At 34.5% G+C, this 20634-nt stretch overlaps 1 protein-coding gene across 4 annotated transcripts in view; it reads right to left on the bottom strand.

The window, feature by feature from the left end:
* The window catches only part of MMP16 (matrix metallopeptidase 16), a 318248-nt gene that overhangs the window by 6028 nt on the left and 291586 nt on the right, over positions 1–20634 (bottom strand). For 2 of the 4 annotated variants that reach the window (XM_086695622.1, XM_086695625.1), the window contains one exon: positions 9572–19454. The exons of the other annotated variants lie outside the window; for them this stretch is intronic. In XM_086695622.1, the coding sequence (XP_086551748.1) occupies positions 19120–19454 (335 nt within the window). In that variant the 3' untranslated portion in view covers positions 9572–19119. Of the gene's footprint in view, positions 1–9571; positions 19455–20634 lie in introns of those variants that run through there. 4 annotated transcript variants of the gene reach the window in all.

Below are 20634 nucleotides of genomic sequence, written 5' to 3'. Positions count from 1 at the left end.
TTTTCTTTAAGTTTTCACATGTTATTAGAAATAATATCTTTATGCATTGCTACTATGCGGTAGCAGTAGCAACAGGGTCTTCTGAAGCCTTGCCTTCAGTTGTACTTTATTCCAGGTGACGTAGGTGATAATTTGATTGTTTTGCCTCCATCTTCCATTAGGTATCAAATATATACCACTTTAAAATAATTTTCACCATTCATTGTCTAATAAGGATAGATATATCATTTCTGATTCTTCTCTCTCACTAAGTTTCCACTGCCGACAACTTTTTAGTCAAAGGTCTTAGTTGCATGCCCAAGAAGTCCACTGTAGAGAAATAAACAGCAATACAATAGGAGGGAACTTTAATACCCAACTTACATCAATGTACAGATCATCCAGACAGAAAATCAATAAGAAAACATCAGCCTTAAATGACATGTTAGACCAGATGGACTTAACAGACATTTAAAGAACATTTCATCCAAAAGCAACAGAATAGATATTCTTCTCAAGTACACATGGAATGTTTTTCAAGATTATATGTTAGGGCACAGATCAAGTCTTAATAAATTTTAAAAGATTGAAATCATATCCAGCATCTCTTCTGACCACAATTGTATGAAACAAAAACTTAATTATATGAAGAAACTGGAAAATTCACAAATATGTAGAGACATAAAAAAAAAATGCTACCGAATAGCAAAATAGACCAAAGAAGATATTCAAAGAGGACTCAAAAATATTCCTGATACAAATGAAAATGGAAATTTAACACACCAAAATTTATGGAATGCAAACACAGTTTAAGAGGGAAGTTCATGCCTATGTCAAAAAACAAGAAAAGTCTTGAATAAGCAACTTAACTTTACACCTGAAGGAACTAGAAAAAGAAGAACAAATGAAACCCAAAGTTAGTAGAAAGAAGGGAATAACAAAGAACAGAAATAAATGAAATAGAGACTAAAAAGAGAGTAGAAAAAAATCAGTGAAACTAAGAGCCTGTTCTTTGAAAAACAAAATTGACATTTAGCTACACAAATCAAGAAAAGGAAATAACTCAGATAAATGAAATCAGAAATGAAAGAGGAGATATTATGACTGATACAACAGAAATAAGAGACTGTAATAAATAATTATATAAAGACAAACTGGACAATCTAGAAGAAATGGATATGTGTTTAGAAATATAGAAACTACCAAGACTGAATCATTATAAAATAGAAAATCTGAACAGACAAAAGTCCAGGACCAGACTCCATGGCTTCACTGGTTAGTTCTACCAAACATTCAAAGAAATAATACCAATTCTTCTCAAACTATTTCAAAAAATAAGCATGGGTGTGGGGGAACTCTTCCAATTACATTTTTATGAGTCTAGAATTAACCTAACACCAGAACTAGACAAGGACACCACAAAAAAAAAAGAAAAAAGAAACAAAAATTATAGGCCAATATCACTGATGAACACAGATGCAAAAATCCACAACAAAATATTTACAAAGTGAATTCCACAGTACATATTAAAAGAATCATACACCACAATGAAGTGGAATTTACTCCAGGGAGGCAAGAATGGTTAACTTCTGCAAATAAATATGATACACCACATTAAAAACAAAGGATAAAAATCAAATGACAATTTCAATAAAAGCAGAAAAAGTGTTTGACAAAATTCAAAATCCATTTATGAAAAAAAAAAACTCTTCAAAAAATGGGTGTTGAGGAAATGTACCTTCACATAATTAGAGGCTTGTATGACAAGCCCACAGTCAACATCATACTCAATGGTGAAAAGTTGAAAGATTTTCTTTTAAGATAAGGAACAAGACAAGAATGTCCACTGTTGCCAATTTTTTTTTAATATGGTATTGGAAGTTCTAGCCAGAGCAATGAGACAAGAAAAAGAAAAAACATGCAAATTGGAAAGGAAGAAGTAAAACTGTTACTGTTTGCAGATGACATGATACTATATATAAAGACTCCATCAAAAAAAACTATTGGAACTAATAAATTGAGTAAAGTTGCAGGATACAAAACCAATTCACAAAAATTTGTTGCATTTGTTTACACTAATAACTATCAGAGAAATTAAGAAAATAATCCCATACAATTGCATTAAAAAATATCCTGACAATATAACAATGTAAAAACATACATATTGAAAACCAGAAGACACTAATAAAATAAATTGAAGAACGCACAAATAAATGGAAATATATTCTGTGCTCATGGATTGTAAGAATTAATATTGTTAAAGTGTCAGTATTACGCAAAGCAAACTACAGATCCAATGCAATCCCTATGGAAATTCTAATGACATTTTCCAAGGAAATAGAATAATCTTAAAATTTGTACACACACACACACACACACACACACATATACATTATGGAATATTAGTCATAAAAAAGAATGAACTCTTGACATCTGTGACATGGATGGACCTCAAAGGCGTTATGCTAAGGGAAATAAGTTGGATAGGAAACGACAAATATCAAATGATCTCTCTTATTTGTGGAATCTGAAAAACAAACAAATTAAAAAAAACAAGCTCATAGATACAGAGAACAAATTAGTGGTTGCAAGAGGCAGGGAGTGAGGGGTTGGAGAAATGGGTGAACTGGTTTTTTTTTTCATTTGTTTGTTTGCTTTGGATTAAATAAACTGAATAAGAATGGAAAAAATAAAACAATGCTGCCTGTTTTTAGCCAAAAACAAATGCATTAAAAGGGTAGTGGGTAGCTCATAGAATCACCAGGTAGGCTAGGCAAAAAAGATTTAGAGGCATCAAATCCCTTCATGATCTAGCACTTGCCAAAATCTTTGAACTTATCTTTTATAATTCTCCTTCATGTAAATTGGGCTCCAGTTCCAGAATAATTCATTTTCCCAAATGTGTTATGCTCTCTTAACACTTGTGCTCCTTTCTATAAATTGTTAACATTTGCCTAAAATACTACTTTCCTGTTGTTTACTTGTTAACCTACCTTTTTTTCATGCATTACTCTTTTTATAAAATCTTCCATGATAACCCCAAGCAGAGTCACCATCTAGTTCTCTCATGATTTTTTGTACCCATAATATTATAATATTTTTCCTATTACCTATCATATTTTATGTTATGTTACATTGTGCTATGTATATTATGCTATATGTTAACTACAGTGAGGTAAAATAATTTAGGCAAATTTGACTCCCCTACTTTACTCATCTTATCCCCTGTCGTAGGTAATATTTAAAATGTGGTAAAGATTTAATACTGAATGAACAAATGAACCAATAATCATTTTTTTTCAGAAAGAGTAATTTATAATTTCACTGAAATACCATTAAATTGACATATAACACGTTAAAAAGTTATATGTATTTCTTTAGAGCCCACAATAATTTCTGTCAGATCTTAAATCTTACCTATTTCTTCAGGATTCTTACTTTCTGGTAGGGCAGATGACCTAGAGTTGGTTGAAATCCTGGTCCAATTTAATTTTACTGACTGTTACTTACCCCACTGACCCTTCCTTTGAAGAATATTTTTCACACTCAATAAAATGAAATATCTACCTTTTCTAAACTGTCATCATCCAAAAACATTTGACCAGATATCTTCCTAAGGCAAGAGTCAAGTGTCCTTGAAAAGCAGTTGCCAAGATTTTCATTAGTCCCATTTTTCTCTGCCAAGTGAGGGGACTACAAGTGCTGTAACAGAAGGGTGGAGAATGTAAGGAGGATCAAAGACAAAGGGGACTGTGTTGGGAAGTGGGTGAAAAGAAAACAGCCATAGAATGAATATGATTAACGTCCAGAGACAGAGGAAAAACAGTGGAGTCATGGTCAGGGCACCCTTATGTTCTTGCAGATTTTGGACTCGTTGACCACAGATAGTTTTTGTGCTTTAATTTAAACTAATTATCAGATTAATACAGTTAAGTCTTTTAAAGCATAATTTAATGCTAAAATAATACTATAAAAATACTATAAGTTTTTTACTATAGTAAAAAATCCTATTAAAAATGCTAAAATAATACTATAAATAAGTATTCCCTCCCCTATTGGTGTCACTTTGTGTTTCTGTATGAATCACACACACACACACACACACACACACACACATGCACACACGAGTCATTCATTCTCCTTCTATTTGGACTAGCACTCTCCAGGCCTGAAATTCCAGGATTTATCTTTGCCTTATTGTAGGAAATTTCTTTAAATTTCTCCAAAATGCATTCCCTATTCTTAGGTGTTAGCAGTCTTCATTTATTTTCTTGTTTTGGTAGAGCACATTCTGCAGTGGCTTCACAGGTTAAAAAAAGATGGCATAATGACAGAAGTAATGAGGATGAGTCCTTAACTTTTTTTTCTCTCTGGCTGATGCAATCTGAATTGCTTAGCTTTTATGACTGGAGCAATGTTACAATCCTGCAAGTGTCCTTCACCACCCTTTTGGATAATCCCTTTACTTCTTTCTTCCTTTTGGTTGAAACTTCTGTTTTTCTGAATCCAGTGTTTCTTCGATTGCTCATTATTTAGTAGAATACATTTTATAGATGAGAAATGGAAAGCGAGAAAAAGAATTTAACTCTGTCTTCCAATCTGTTGAGGTTTTCATTGTTCCTATCAAGTTTTAAATTTCTATGCAAATCATTAAAATGTTTTCTCTGATAGTAGTTTTAAAAGTTTCCCCTCCCCACCCCCACATAATGTTTTTTTCTTTCCTGTTATTTTTATATGTTTGTCTCTTTGTTTGAAATTTTCTTTAAATGGCTAGAAATCCTCAATTGTCTACTCCTGTTTAACATGAGGTAACAAACAGCTAATTCGAAACACTGATTTTAAAGGCCCAATAATAACTGATCTAAGCAAGAAACAATTTGTTAAAAATCTATTTCTTGCTGTTGAACTGTTTATCTGTGTTGTCCCTTTTGTCTGTGACTTAACTCTTTCCCTTTTGAACCTCTCACCAATTTCTTATTTATTTTTCAGATTGAGCACTATGTTGACAATCCTGTCCTGTAGACCCAACACTATCCCTGCAAGAATTTGAAATGCATTTCCCTCTGAATAGGCAGAATGATACTATTCTACAGTTTTTTTCACAATTTCTCCTTTGTAAGGGAATATGGTAAGAAAATGAATAACCATTTCTCTTATGTCTATGCACATATTTAAGTAAGCAGAATTTGACTTTTTGAATATTTTACATATTGATAATTGTTCTCTACTCACTGGTGTCTCCCAAACACAGGTCTTTCCATTTTAGTTGGCTATTGTTACTGAAGAATTTCCTGTGGTTAAAAAGGTGATTATTAGAAGTAAAAGATAAATACTAAAAAAGATTAGCCTAAATGTGAGGCTTTCTTTATGATTTAATGAAAAATATTTTAAAAGCTTTGGAAATAAGTTACATCCTGGAAAAAAAATCAAAGTTAACTGCTTAAAAGTTTTTATCTTGGAAACAAATACTTTTATCTTTATTCATAGGACTCCTAGAAAATAGGTTAGAGAATATACAACAACAACAAAAACTAATGTAATAACAAAGTATAACAAATTCAATTTAATTTAGTGTAATACACATTTCTGGAGCTTCTTCATTCAAGGCACTGAAATAGATACTACAGAAAGGACAAAAACAAAACAAAACAAAACAAACAACACACACACACACACACACACACACACACACCAGACCCAAACCAAACCGAAACAAACCAGGAAGAATGCATTTCCCAGGAGCTTAGACATTCACAAGGAATAATGGTTTAAGTTCATATAAAATTATAGATTTTGTTTAAAATGTTGCATGAGTATGACCATGTAACTTATTACTAAAACTGAGAGACTTTTGAAGGGAAAGGAGGGATGCAATATTAATAATTATACTAGGGTCATCCTCAACAAAACAAAATGCAAGGAGGTAATATGAGAATTCAAAGTTGGGGGAGCTTTATTCAGTGAAATCGGGAAAGATGAAGAAGGGAAACATGGAAATTCAAAGTACAGAGAACAGCATGAGCCAAACTATGGATGAGGGGTGGCAAGTATTTGGATGGCTTCAGGTATAAAAATATATACTGGTGAGAAAATTTGAAATGCAAGTTAAAAAAATAGATTTTGAAGGGTCTTCCTATAAAATCTTTAATAAAGAATTGGTATGATTCAAACTCTAATTTGACAGGATTGTTCTGCCAGGAATGTGTAGATCAGCTAAAAAGAGGTGGAATTAGGCAAGAAGATTCAGAAAGAAAGAAGTAAGGAACCCTAACTAGGACAAGAATGTCAAGGAGAAATTAGATGCCAATAATATTGTCAAAGTAGTAAATATCTGCAGGGGGACATCAGAAGCAAAGGGAGAAGGGGAAGGCCAAGAACAAAACTTTTTCATGGATCGTTAGCCAAGAAAATATAATGCATTAAGAGGTTAGATAATTCAAGAGGAAACATGCTTACTTTGAGGGGGACAAAAGGAATGTTCATGTTTTATATTTAGTAGATCGAAATTAATTGGGAAGAAGAAAAATCCAGATTCGCTTGTCCAGCAAGTGGGTGGAAATTGTCAATATGGATTTTGTGAGACATCATAGCCACAAAGCTAAAGACATGTTTGTGCAGAAGGGCCAGGAGAGGGTATAGAATAGAGAAGGTTAAGAACATATAGGGGGTGCCTGGGTGGCTCAGTCGGTTGAGTATCTGACTTTGGCTCAGGTCATGATTTCCTGGTGAGAACCCTGAAATCACATCCTGCATCAGGTTCACTGCTGTCAGCACAGAGCCTGCTTCAAATCCTCTGTCCCTCTTTCTCTTTGCCCCTCCCCTGCTAGTACTGTCTCAAAAATTATCTATATCTATATCTATATCTATATCTATATCTATATCTATATACACACACACAAACATATAGGGGTACTTATGTAAATTTTCAAGAATTCATTTAAAAAGTTAGATATGATAGAGAAAAAGATTTTTAAACCCTAATATGTAGAAGCCAACATTTTCCTGAGGGCTGACTATGAGCTAGGTACTATAGCAGGCTCTAGGTATAAAAAAGGAATAAGAAATGAATAGGTCTTGTCTGAAGGAGCAAAAGTATTAATGTCAGAGTAACTATCAGTATTAAATACTCTGTAAATTTTTTTTTTAATGTTTATTTATTTTTGAGAGACAGAGACAGACAGAGCATGAGCAGGAAAGGGCAGAGAGAGGAAGACACAGAATCCGAAGCAGGCTCCAGGCTCTGATCTGTCAGCACAGAGCCAAATGTAGAGCTCAAACTCACGAAACGTGAGATCATGAGCTGAGCTGAAGTCAGACACTTAACCGATTGAGCCACCTAGGTACTCCCAGTATTAACTACTCTTAAGAAGTCAAGTAAGAAAGGGAATTAGACTAGGTTTAGTTATAAATATATCATTTAAATTTGAAGAAATAGTGGTGATGAGTGCCACAAAATTATGAGTGAATAAAGAACACATGAAAGGAGTGAACTATACATTTTTCTTTCAAAAATAGAACACTTAAGGGGGGTAGAAGAGAGAAAGAGGGGAGGTGGAGGTAAAAAGGAGAAGGAAGAAGAAGAAGAAGGAAAGAAGACGGGAGAGCTATTGACACATTGGGTAACTAAATGGAGGAAGTGGCAGAGTGTATCAAACTGGGTTGAAGTTATGCCCATTCAAATACTTGCCATAAAGGATGTAAAATGTACAGGGGCCCTGGGTGGCACAGTCGGCTAAGCATCTGACTTCGGCTCAGGTCATGATCTCGCAGTTCATGGGTTCGAGCCCCACATTGGGCTCTGTGCTGACAGCTCAGAGCCTGGAGCCTGTCTTTGGATTTTGTGTCTCCCTCTCTCTCTCTGTCTCCTGTGCTTTCTCTCTTTTTCTCTCTCAAAAATAAATAAAACATTAAAAAAATTTAAAAAAGGATGTAAAATGTGCAAACATTATCATTTACTTCATGGTATTTATGCTTCTATAGTGTTCTGGTTGTGTTCTTGAGTTCTCAATAACCCTATCTGGATTTCTTCTTTTCTCCACAATATAACATTCTAATTTGGTCCTTGATTGTGGCATCAATCATGCAAGATAGGTCATGTAATAGTGTATTTTAATACTAAATAAATAAAATTCAAGTACATAAGAAAAATAAATACTAGGTTAGATCGATATTTCTACCTTTTATTTCTCTTTGATAATAAAAACAAGGAAGATTTATTCTTTAATTCAGCCTGATTATTTAAGGTTTCATATTGTTGACAGCCTTATAAAAATAAAGGTTTTCTTTTGTTTAAAAGCCTTCTACAGATGCACATGGGTGGCTCAGTAGGTTGAGCATCTGACTTCTGCTCAGGTGGTGATTTCGAGGTTTGAGTTGGAGCCCCAAGTTGGACTTGCTGCTGTCGGCGCAGATCCTCTGTTTGCCTCCCCCTGATCCCCCGCTTGCACTCTCAAAAATAAATAAAACATTAAAAACAAAGCTTTCTACAAGCAAAAATACACTATATTGTTTCTTGGCTAAACTTGTAGGTTCTTATGTGCTGACATGTTTCAAAAGCCCAACAACTCTTATCTGTCAGTTTCCCTTTAAACTCTTTGAGATAGATATCCAAATTCCCAGGGATTCACCCTAGAAGTAGATTTCAAAGACAACACAAACAGTTTTCTGTCCCTCTAGTCTACTGTTTATTGCTTCAGACAATTAAGTCCCTTGTGATTGTGTTAGTTACCTTGCTTCAGAGCTCCCCCTTTTAAGAGCTCCTCTTTTTTTGTCTGGATTAAAATTTAAGATGAGTTTCTTGGTGCACAGATGCATCTTGATTCTTGTATGACAGAACACATTTTTCTTCAGTCCCAGAGTGCATTCCTAATTCTTCCAAAAATTCAGATGACTGTTTGGGACTATTGATATTACATGAGATCTGATTTTCAGGAAACTTTGACTTTAGCACCTGATTTCATGCAAGTCTTTGACACTGCAAGAGATTTCATAGTGGATCCTCTGTTCAAGATAATTTAATAAAATCTAGATATGGAAATGTTTATCTTTACTTCTGTTTTCTGGGCATCTGTTCTTGACTCATGGCTATTCATAACCATCCTTTAAAATGTCCTACCATTTAAAAAATAGTATTAAATGGGGTTCTGCCAAAGATTTTTGCTATAAAAATTAACACCCTTGATTAGATTTACCTAGACAGTCATGATGTATGACTTTAAACAATAAATTACACTCACCTATCCAAAAAGTAATCTTTATTCTTGTCAAGTGGTGATGACATTTTAACATAGCCTATGTTCATGGGTATTGGCCTGAAATATATCTGATGCAGTGATTCTTCCTGCTCCTGTCCTTGGCCAGTCACACGCATCTAGTTGGTTGTTAAATAATTCTCCAGTTGATGTGGCTAGTTTAATATACTTGATGATTCAGGCAAACACACAGGAAATTTTGGCCTAAATTATTTTAGGGTTGTCATTTTGTTTCATATCGATTAGGAAGACAGAGTGCAGGCTGCTATACATCACAGCCTCCATATTAGTCATAAATGCATGTATATCATTCATTGAGTAAAACCACAATATCTATGAACTGTTTTCTTTTCTCTTATTTATTGACAGTTTTTTTTTAATTACAACACAATGAATTGATGGTAAATACAGAAGATGCAATAGTATAAAAAGCCATTTAACCCTTCCCTAGGTTAAGACACTTACAGCAGACAAAAACTGCCCCACCCAAAATCCCCTCCTTGAATGGAAACAAAATAAATATAAATTAATAAATACAAAACAAATCACTGCACAGCCCTTAACTCTTTGATTGCCATGGCAAGAACCATGCTGATGATTCTAGCTTGTGACATTTGTGTGGTTAAAGGTTGCCGCAGCAGTCAAAGGGTTATAGCATTGTAAACATAAGTACTTTGTGGAAAAGTTCAGTCATGTTAATGGTCTGCAGCGATGAGATTAATAGCATGACCCCTTGACCTTTAATGACGCAACATTATAAGGAGTTGAAGAGATAGTAGCTTGGTGAGCTGTTACATAGACTAGTCAACCATTTTATTTAACAATGTGCTATGAGGCCTTGTTTTACTAATAAAAGACAACTTGTGAATAATAAACACTGTTTAATGCATTGATCAATAAAATCAATGAAAAAATTAATTTAAGCACCACAAAATTTTGCCTGATTATATCTGACAGTCATAATACACTTTAGCACCATTTATTTAGCCTTATATTTGCACACAAACAAGCTTTGTGTTTGTCAGTAGAAGCTATCTGAAAAAATATATATATATCTATATGCCAGATTTAAGATGTTATAAATGTATAGAATCCTGTGTGGGCAAAAAACCACTAACAACTTGCAAATCTTAAAGCTCATTCAGCAAATAAATGTGTTATTTATTTCTTTCTTTGCACACAGAAGACTACATATTATCAAGAACTTAATGAAGTAGTGTTGAGTGTAATGTGAACAATCCAGAAGCTTAAAGTTAGATTTTAAAACCCTCTCCAGAACTGAAAATATCATGGGGAATTAAAATAAAGGCAAAGTATTGTCAGCAAACCAAAAGATAATAACCTAAATATTTAATTTCCTAATGTTTCTCTCTGCTTCATATTTTAATGTTATTTAAATAAAGTCTGCATTAATTATATGCATTACATTCTTTTAATTTCCCATAACCACAATATAGAAAGGAAAAATGGTTTTCATAAGAAGCTATAAAATGTCTATTGTTTACCCAACAGACAACTTTCCTTTGCAATTGCTTGCATCTCATTCTGGCTCTGAAAGACAAATGTATGTGCAATTATTTTTTAATATAGTATATGGTATTTATTTGATAAACTAAATTTATGGGAGCATTTTCCCCTTATTCTGTTAAATATGTATGTGTGTGTGTATGTGGGCATACACACACACATACATACATACACACACACACACACACTGTGCGTATGTATATGTATGTATATACACACACACACACACACACACACACACTATATACTTCCAAATCTGTATTACCAGATAGCTCATATGGATGGCATAAATTCTGTTCATTATCATACTGATCCACTACTGGAATCAAGATAATGTTAATACAAGTATACAGATTTTAAAACATCTTGAAGAAAGGTTACTACACTGACGAAGCAGGCAATTTTCTCAGTATCAATAATTGATTCTTTTAAAAACCATCAATAGACTATGGACTAATTAGATTTTATGTTTTTGATAAAAAATTAAGTTTATTAAAAGTTATAGTAGCGTAAATTTGAACTAGTAAACTCCATTTATTTCCTTCCTCTAATATAAAAACAAGATATATTTGTTTAAAATTATATACCTAAAAAAAAAAATCTTTCAAGACTTTTAAGCCTGAAGCAAATTTTTATGGGTGAGTCTCTAAAACCCCTGAAAATAGAGGTTCACAATAGAAATGCTGATGCAGTCAAAACCAATGCAGCAAAATGCTGCCGCTGTAATACCCCTTATTCTCTTATTCACTCTTTATAATATACATGTGATTTATGTAATTTACACATAAAGGTAAATAGACCAAAGAACTGAGGTTTTAGGCATTTTTGTCCTCATGATGTACCTTAAGCAGAACACTCTGTTATGGTATTTACTTTCCTGTATAATTATTTAAGAAACGTTCTCCAAAAGCAAACTTCCTTAGCTGGCTTATCAACAGACAACAGCCTTCATACTCAGCATTTCACTTTTCTCAGGGGAATAACTCTTAAAAAGTCAGCATCCAACGTAAGAGATTGGAAGGTGTGTGAAATTGACTGGGACTGTCTTTGCGTGAAACTTGTGAAGGAAATTACTGAGGAACAAAGACAGAGTTTCCAGGCACCAAGTCTGATGTACAGTGCTGCTCAATTCTGGTTTTCATAGATGGAAGGGGAAATCAAATCTGTAACTAAAAGAAGGGCAAGGTGGAAATGGGAAGGGATGCAAATATAGGCACAGTCTGCATAAGACGACACAAAATATAGTATAGCCCTCCCAACCGTCTGTGTGTTCACAGAAAGCAAACAAATAATTTCAGGATTGGAGGAGCAGAAAAACCAGACACGCAATCATCCTGGTTTGGAAATCAGGTTTGTTTGGAAGTAACAAAGTAACTAAGATTGTGAAAATTTGTATTTATGAACATACAAAGGAATAACGTATTCCACGTCAGATACAAAAGAAGTGACGAAAAAGGCAAAAACCTAATTTTACCCAGGCAATAGTAAATACTAAAGAGCTGTGAGAAGACAGGCAATAATGTGGCCTCTGTGATAGTATTTCAGTGGTAAGCAAAAATAAGACATTGGTTTAAGGATTGAATCGTTCATTCATTCAAGGAAACTACATTTTACCTTCACAACTGGGTTGTCAATGTATAGAGAGGGAGCAAGTCCAAACTGGCATTACAAAAGAACAAATGAAACATGCATTCTAGTGACTTTGCAAATAGACAGCTCACACCAGGCTTTATTCATCCATATCTCAGCAAGACAGGCCAACATAGAAACATATATTCGTACAAAAGGTGGCAAGTATAAGCAGCACCATATCCTAGCCTAGGAAAAAGCATTCTACCATGCAGACACATCTCACCAAAGCTTCATCGTATATGAGGCATGTATAAAAAGGCCTGTGTCAAACAATGTTAGGCCTGGGATCCAATCTAGCTACAGACGAAGTGCTACAGATATGTCTGTATTCTGTGTGATATTTTTTCAAGGAGAAAAACAAGTGGATAAAATACTCAAGAAACATCTTCATAAGTCAAAAGTTAATCATTTTATTCATGTTCACCATTCTCTTCTTCCGGTTTTTCTACGTGGAAATGAGGGTTAATAACATCTTGCTCTGAAGCTAAGTGGCCTCACATGATACAATTATCGTATGGTCATTTTTCTATTTAACGTCTCCCTTCTTAAGGGCATATAAATCCAGCTCTATAGAAGAGCACATGGCAAAGTTATGTAATCAGCACAACATTCTAGTTTATGATGTATTTGTCCTACGATGCCCAGTGTGCCCTTGAATGTAAAGACACACTGAGTGAAAACTTGAATATTATCGCCAGTCCAATGTTAACATAAGATAAATTTTAAGACACACTGCTCTTTAAATTGAAAAGGCATAGAATCTTCAGAAAGCTTCATAAATAAATATCCTTCGTATGTTTTTTATTCTTATGCACTGACCATGAATTAACTGGGTATGCCCTCATTTTCCTTAAAGAGCTTAGTTTTGAGTGTCTGTGACGTGCTTTGTTACAGCACTCATGATCTTATACCCTTACTCCATATAAAGAATTAGCATTGTTCGAAAGAGAAGATGCATGTCTCTGTCCATTTATAAGCTCACAAATTGTTTAAAAATTGAAGGCTGCTACTTTAGTATTCCGCCAGAAAATTGACAAATTTTACAATATCTATCTTCCACCCAATTTCTGTGAATTTGTCAGCATTTGTTCAGATCAGCGTTCACTCTTAGGCTTTAGATACTATTGGTTTAAATTTCAAAGGAGATATACGTATAACATATTGAAAGAGATATTTGTAACTGTTATTCAATTGACCTGAAATATCTCTGCATCATTTCAAAATGACACCAGTGGAAGCAAAAAAATCATTTGAGTAGGACAGAAAGACAAAGGTTACGATTAGAACACAAAGGCAAGCTCTTTGCTACTATGCCAAGTGTTTGTGTTATACGATTACTGAGGTAAATGTCTATCCTAGAAAAGTGGCTTTTCTCAGGAGATTCTAACATTCTAAATCTTTCCAATTGAGGTTACTGAACACCTAACTTTTGACATTTTTAGCCTATAAGGCAGTGCATTAGTATGAGATGTGTTTATGCAGGGTAACATCTAAAGACCACTGGTTCATTATATACATTGATATGTCACATACCCATGACTAGTATGGAGAGCTTGAAGTTGCATTTTTCTCTAGTTCTAATACCTGCTAAAGTAAGATTTCCAGTTGTATTAAGGAGTGCTATAGTATGTTTTTATATTTTACAAAACACTCATTTTTCCTTTTCCTCCATTTTCATTATATTTAATATATATAATATTTAATTTTAATATTTATGGTGTGGTGCTATGTCTGGTTGCGGTTTTCTTTATTATATAAAGTACTAATTTTTAAAATATAACTTATAAAACTTTTCTGATGTAGCTATGATTTCCTCTTAGGCAACAGGTAACCTAAAACATAGATACATATCCTCTGCCAGTTATAACCTGTGGTCACAATAAGTCAGTATCATGAAGGTGCATGAAATGTAACGAAATGGTTAGACCCTCTATTATCGACTTGAAACCTTCTGCGATATCACATATTGGCTGAGATTGTATTCACAGCTATTTATAAATAGCTTATCTGAATTTAACATTTTTGCTTCAGACGGCATGTTCCGTTTGACATCTGTGATATTTTGGAATGTGCTCCTGAGAGCATCAAAAATTAAATGAACTCTTTGCTATGTTTTACTGAAAAAGATTTCACCACCATCCACGAGGTTGTTTCAGTATATGTTACAATCTCACAGACTCAATACTATCTGTAAATCACCGCCTTTATTAGTTTCTGGAAATAATTCCAAAACTTAAAAAAAAAAAAAAAAGATCTTTTCATGACTCTTGTGTTAACTCAGTCTACTTGATTATAACATCCATTTCTCATCAGCACATTGAATTTAGTCAATATGGACACATTTGTTATTCTACTGTAAGATTCACAAAGTGTGGGCATGTATTTGTATCATACTAGAGATATCAGCATAATATGCAGAACTTGGAAATATTATATTACTATACCTAGGATCCAGTATATACACATCATCCACATATTGGAACTACCGGTGAAGTTCGGCAATGTTCTCATCCACCGCACTGAGTTTTTAATCACCCACAGAAAGGGAATAAAAATAAGTATACCGTATATGAAACCAATTGTGTCAATAGAAAAAGATCACAAGCAATCTGACTAGTAAAAGTAACACTTGCTTATTTCAGTAAATCAGTCTCTATCCTTTATTACTTAGTAATTATTTTCTGTAAATTATTACTTAGTAATTTATTACATCTGATTCAGAAAAGCCTTGCCCTCTGATTTATAACAGAAGTTGTCTTTGCTAGTATCATATAATGTTCTCTAATTTATCTATGGTATCTCTGCAGTTGTAAAGAGTCTCTGTATTCACCTGTTCTGATTGCCATGTCAGTAGACACTTTGTTCTAAAAGGGGTTGATAGTTAAATTCACAACCCCCTCTACGGTCTGATGTGGATTTACTGCTTTACAGGGAATACAGTCTGATTGACTATTTTAATACTTCATTTCAGTCCAGTTAATAATATACAGAACAATAATATTTGGCTAAAATTATAAACTATATAGTTCATTTATGTAAGGAACATTACCTTGTTTACATTTGTGTCTATATTAAAGTATTGAGAAATAATCAAACAGAAGGAGAATTTTGTTTTGTGATCATGAATGTGTTTTGATTGCAATTTGAGAAACCCGAAGTTAGAACTTTCCATGCTATTAGTGATGGTCTGATGAAAAATATTTCATAGATTGCATGTTTCTATTGATACTGAACTGGTACATTATGTTGTTGACCCATGGAAATTTATTCCACGATGTTTTTGAATCACTGTTCTAGATGTGCTAGACCAATTGGTCGCTCTCCCTTTCACTATTCCAAGAAGATCCAAGAAGATCGAGATTTTTTTCCAAACCCCAAATGGAAGAAGAGTCAGCAACCATTCCCACAAAGTGCCCTGTGTACGATAAACAAATAGAATCGTGAGGTTTGTGGTTATATTGAGCTTAATATTTTCTCATTTCTTGTAGTCTCACACCTGAAATTGTAACTGTTCTAGTAAAGAGAGAAGCTGTATATGTTTTTTTTTTCTTATCACACAAATCTCATCTCACATTGAAGTAAATATGACCCAGCACTTAGCCATGACATTCCTAGAATTCAAGCATAATGTCAGAGTCCTTCCTTTCTTAATGCTATGGTTATTTTCTAGCCCTTATATACTTACAGTCTTCTGATGGATCAGGATACTGTGACAAATGAGTAAAGAGGCAAAAGATTGTTTCTTCAGTTTCTTTCTCATTTTAGAAAAAAAAAAAAATCAATGTTCAATGCAGGTTGATGGAATTCCTCAATGATTTACTCACGTCCCCAAATGACTTAGTCCTCATTTCTACGTTTAGCAAAATACAATTTCCAGTCATCTTTTTTCTTGACATCAAGGTCCTAAAAGGATTAAACCCTCTCATAAGCAAACACTATATCAATGAGCTTATGTAGATAGTCCTCTATGCTCAATATAAGTGACTAACTCTTTATAATATCAGCATCATCTGGAATGGAAGCACTGAAGTGAAGCTACAGGCCTGATTTTGGTCCTCTCCCCATGCTTTCTTGGCCCTCATGTACATAATCTCCGATATCCTGTCAAAATACAGTTTGCATTACATACTGTTTTACTGTAAAGCCATTCCTCTTTTTTAACTGTTCTTTTTTCTTAGCCTTACGTTATATGTGTTCAGGTTGTAAGAAATAACCTGCAAGGCTCTGTAACATGCCACCCGGAATTACAAAATATTTTCCCAAACCAAATCATAAACATGTTGTTTAACCAAAAGACATTCTAATTTTCATGCTATGTTGAGTATAAATAGAAATTCAAGGCAGCCAAACTATCCATTTCCAAATAAGAACGTGTGTACCTACACTCATTAAAAATCATCTGGAAATATGTATTATTAGCAAATGAGTAAGAAATTTTCACTAGTATAAAATTCTTGCTTTATATAAAAGCCACACTGGCCATTCAAGTATTTTGAGAGTTTTTTGTTGTTGTTGTTTATCCCCTATAGTTTTATATTTGTACTTAAAATGATGAATTTAGACTTGAAATTATATTAAAGGAAAATTAAACGTCACTTCTACCTACAGGGCATTTTTCGAGTGTGCATGTAAATTGCAAAGTGTCCATCTGCAGAACCACCATCGACACTCTTTCTCTCTCTCTCTCTCTCTTTCTCTCTCTCTACTCTAAGGAAACAGCTCATGCTTACTAGGGTTTTAGAGTACAATTAACACTCCAAAGGAGAAGCAATACCAGATTTCCTTCAGTTTGTGCCAGTTTGCAAGTTAAAGGTCAAAGGGCAAAGACATAGACAGGACTCTTCAAGGAAAATTTTCACAGAAGACAATGTTTAAGTTGTTGTTAATGACAGTCAACAGATCAATAATCAAGTTCAAGGCAAGCTGTTCATTGTTTCAAAAGCTAATCCCCTCAAAAGCTGGCTTTCACACAAAGCCAATGTCTGACTCATGGGGTGCGTTCGTTCTGACCATCTCTAATAAGTTCACAGCCCAGTGGCTGTAAAGCCTTTCACTGCAAGAAGCAGCTCCTAAAAATCAATAAAGAGGTCTGTCAGTTGCTGACTTTTCTCTAGGAAAAAAATATTGATACAAACCTGCTCTGCAGGTCACATGAAAATGACAATACTGCTGTTAGGACAAATTACACTCAACAATGAAATGCTTTGGTGGTCTCTTGGCTCTGTCAGTGATCAAATGGATGGCTAAATGCCAGAAGCCACACTAACCCTTTGAGAACTATGGTTGACATGCAATAGGTAATGTACTAGAGATATTCATGCAATCTCAGAGTCATCATTTTAAATCATTTGTAAAATGGCAATGCTAACTGCATGTACCAAGGCAAATTGAATTTTCATGCAATGGACCTTAAAACAGAAATTCAATATGTCTAAGAAAAATAAAAAAAAGACTTAGGCTATCATAATCACTTCTTTGAATAAAATTTCACTCTTATATTTTCTTAATAAAATATCTTTTTATTTGCCAGAAAATTTTTTGGCAAGTAACATCATTTCTGTTTGCTATAAATGCATTTATGTAGTACCGTAAATCTCTTAAAAATTACATGGGGTTATAGGATATCTTTTTTAAAAACCTGAACTTCTTGAACCTGTGCCTGTGTTTACCATTGCCCAGTTCTGTAAGTTACCAGACAGCAAGACTGACAAGCCTAAGACTCTGAAAGCTGATCTGATAGTTCTCAAAGGGTTACACCAATGTATTACTAGTGTCACATATCCTTGTAAAATAACTGTCACTTTAAACCACTTTGGAGACATACTGCTTCTTGCTCTGCTTATAATGAATATTTCTGACAGACCCATGGAAGGCCTGGGGCAATGGCCTAATACAACTTGGGGAGATTATCACAATGATGCAGGGGTCAGGTGGCAGGAAGGGGATTAGAAACACTTCAAAAACAATCAAAAGGTCCTGTTTGAATATAGCTATGAGTATAAATGTGATGAAACATTGAGGACATAGCTGAGAACAGCTGTATAAAACGAAAAATGGATGTATTATTATTAAGGCTGTTACTATATTGCAGATATTTTGGCCCCTTGTTTGTTGGAAAATGGCTGTCCCAACAGTCTAAAGTCCTGCATGTATATTCCAGATCTCCCACCTGACAAAAATGAAGTGTAGGAGACTATCCATAGCAGTCAGAGAGCTATCTTCTTTGGAGACAAAGCTGTTTTGGGTCTTCACACTTTCCTGAAAGTTCAATTGTGGGTTTTTTGTTTAACTTTTTTTTTTCTTTGCTTTAAAGCAAAATTCATGGGTTTTCCATTTTGCTTTTTTTTTTCCCCCAGATATGGGCTCAGACTTCAGAAGGAAAATAATATTAGAAACCTTTAAGAAAAATCTTTTCTTCTTTTTTTCCTCTTCTTTAGTTAATCCTGAAAATTTACTGGGCATTGAGCGTGCAGAGGAAAGGCCTAGAACTGAATGACAAAGAAAGACAAAGGACTGAAGAACGGCAGATACTGTGCATCATGGAAGCTTCCCCATGAGTGTATTTCCACTCATGTGCAGGACCAGCAACCCTCTGGGTTTGAAAGGTCAGCCCTGAATCAGGCTGCCACAAGCCTGCTCCTAGCTAGGAAACAGCATAACAGCTCTTGTCTTGAATCTCAAGTTACCACAAACTCCTGGAAAAGAAAGAAAGAAAAAAAAAAACCCTACATCACACCCACTCTTGCATAGAGCGTTTACAGTACAGTATGTGGCGGGGTGTTCCTTTCCTCTTGAACTGGAACACAGTGTAAACCAATACAAGGAGACATAAGGCCAAGATGCAGGGAATGACAATAGCTATGGCTTTCACAGTGCTGGCTGTGTTGTCCAGTTTGATGACAATGTCTACATCGTCTGGTGGGCTGTGTCCTTCTTTATCTCTGTCTGTTGGTCCATCACAGCCCATAAAATCCTTGAGGATGGATCTGGGATATCCAGGTTCTACTTTGAGTATCTGGTTGTTGAATTTCCAGTACTCCTTCCCTTTGTAGAAATACGTAAAGCCTAGAGGGGGAAACACACACAGATGGGTACCACTTATTTTGAAAGTGTATATGGATAGAAATTTTAGTTCAGTTAGATTTACATTTTAATTAGGCTACTTTGTAAATGATGTATGTGAAGGCCCCTCAGTTTTTGTAGGAAGAACACATCTTCAGCTCAGCCACCTGTTGAAATGAATCTGGCCGATATGCTGTAGGAATTGTGCCCTCTAATGCCTATGGAAAGCTTAGCCAAGAGCCAAAGTATCTACAGCAGAATGTTGAAAGATCATGCTGTACACATCTACTCCTAGTCTGGAAAGAGAACTTGACCTTATTTTTCACTTATAAGGTTGCTGTTTCAGAATTACACATCAGGGTGATAATATCAACCTATGTTAAAAGATGCTGAAACAGCCTTATAAACTGAAGAACTGTTTGCCCGCTGACCGCTGTCGACAGGACATTGTACAATACATGATGAGGAGGCCTCTCCCTGAAACACCTCAGGGGAAATTTCTAGTCATCTTAGTATCAGGAGCAGTTGTACCTAAACAATAGGTTTGCTTTTGTCATTTGGAAGAGAAATCATCACGATTCGTAAGTCATAACACTACAGGGATGTTTTCCTTTGCCTGTTGGGAATCTCAGCAAGTAAATAAGTATTTAGAGTATTCCTGCACTAACTTTATTTCTGGTTCTACATCATGCCCATTTTCTTCCTTCTCCTTTTGTCCTTTTCGTTTAACATTCTTATTTACTTATGTAGTGAAGGATTAATAAAGTAGAGTATCTATCAATCTACAATTCTATCTTTAATATTTCCAACTAACATATTTCATGGGGGAGGAGGTGGTCTGTGGAAAGCTCATGTAACTAGCAGTACATATGCTTTCTGTTCCAAAACATTATGGATGCAGATAATAGACTTTGAAAGCTGGGGTGTGTGTGTGTGTGTGTGTGTGTGTGTGTGTGTGTGTGTGTGTATTTAGGGCTGTTCTCTCAATTTTTGTTGTTTTTATTGGGGAAAAAAAAAGCTCTTTTCATCCAGAGCTTCTTCATGTCAAGTTTCTTTGTGACTACACTCACACTCATTGGACTTAATTCTTACTTTGAGATAAAATTCACGAAGCCAAGAAGAAATGTTTTAATGCTATAATTAAAAACTTTATTTTGGGAGCTGTTTTGAATAGTAGGCCTAA

Source organism: Puma concolor, chromosome F2, assembly GCF_028749965.1.
Source record: "Puma concolor isolate L17-30 chromosome F2, mPumCon1.1.hap2, whole genome shotgun sequence".
Taxonomy (NCBI): domain Eukaryota; kingdom Metazoa; phylum Chordata; class Mammalia; order Carnivora; family Felidae; genus Puma; species Puma concolor.
The sequence above is the reverse complement of the archived record's forward strand: the minus strand, read 5'-3'. Positions and strand labels throughout refer to the sequence as shown.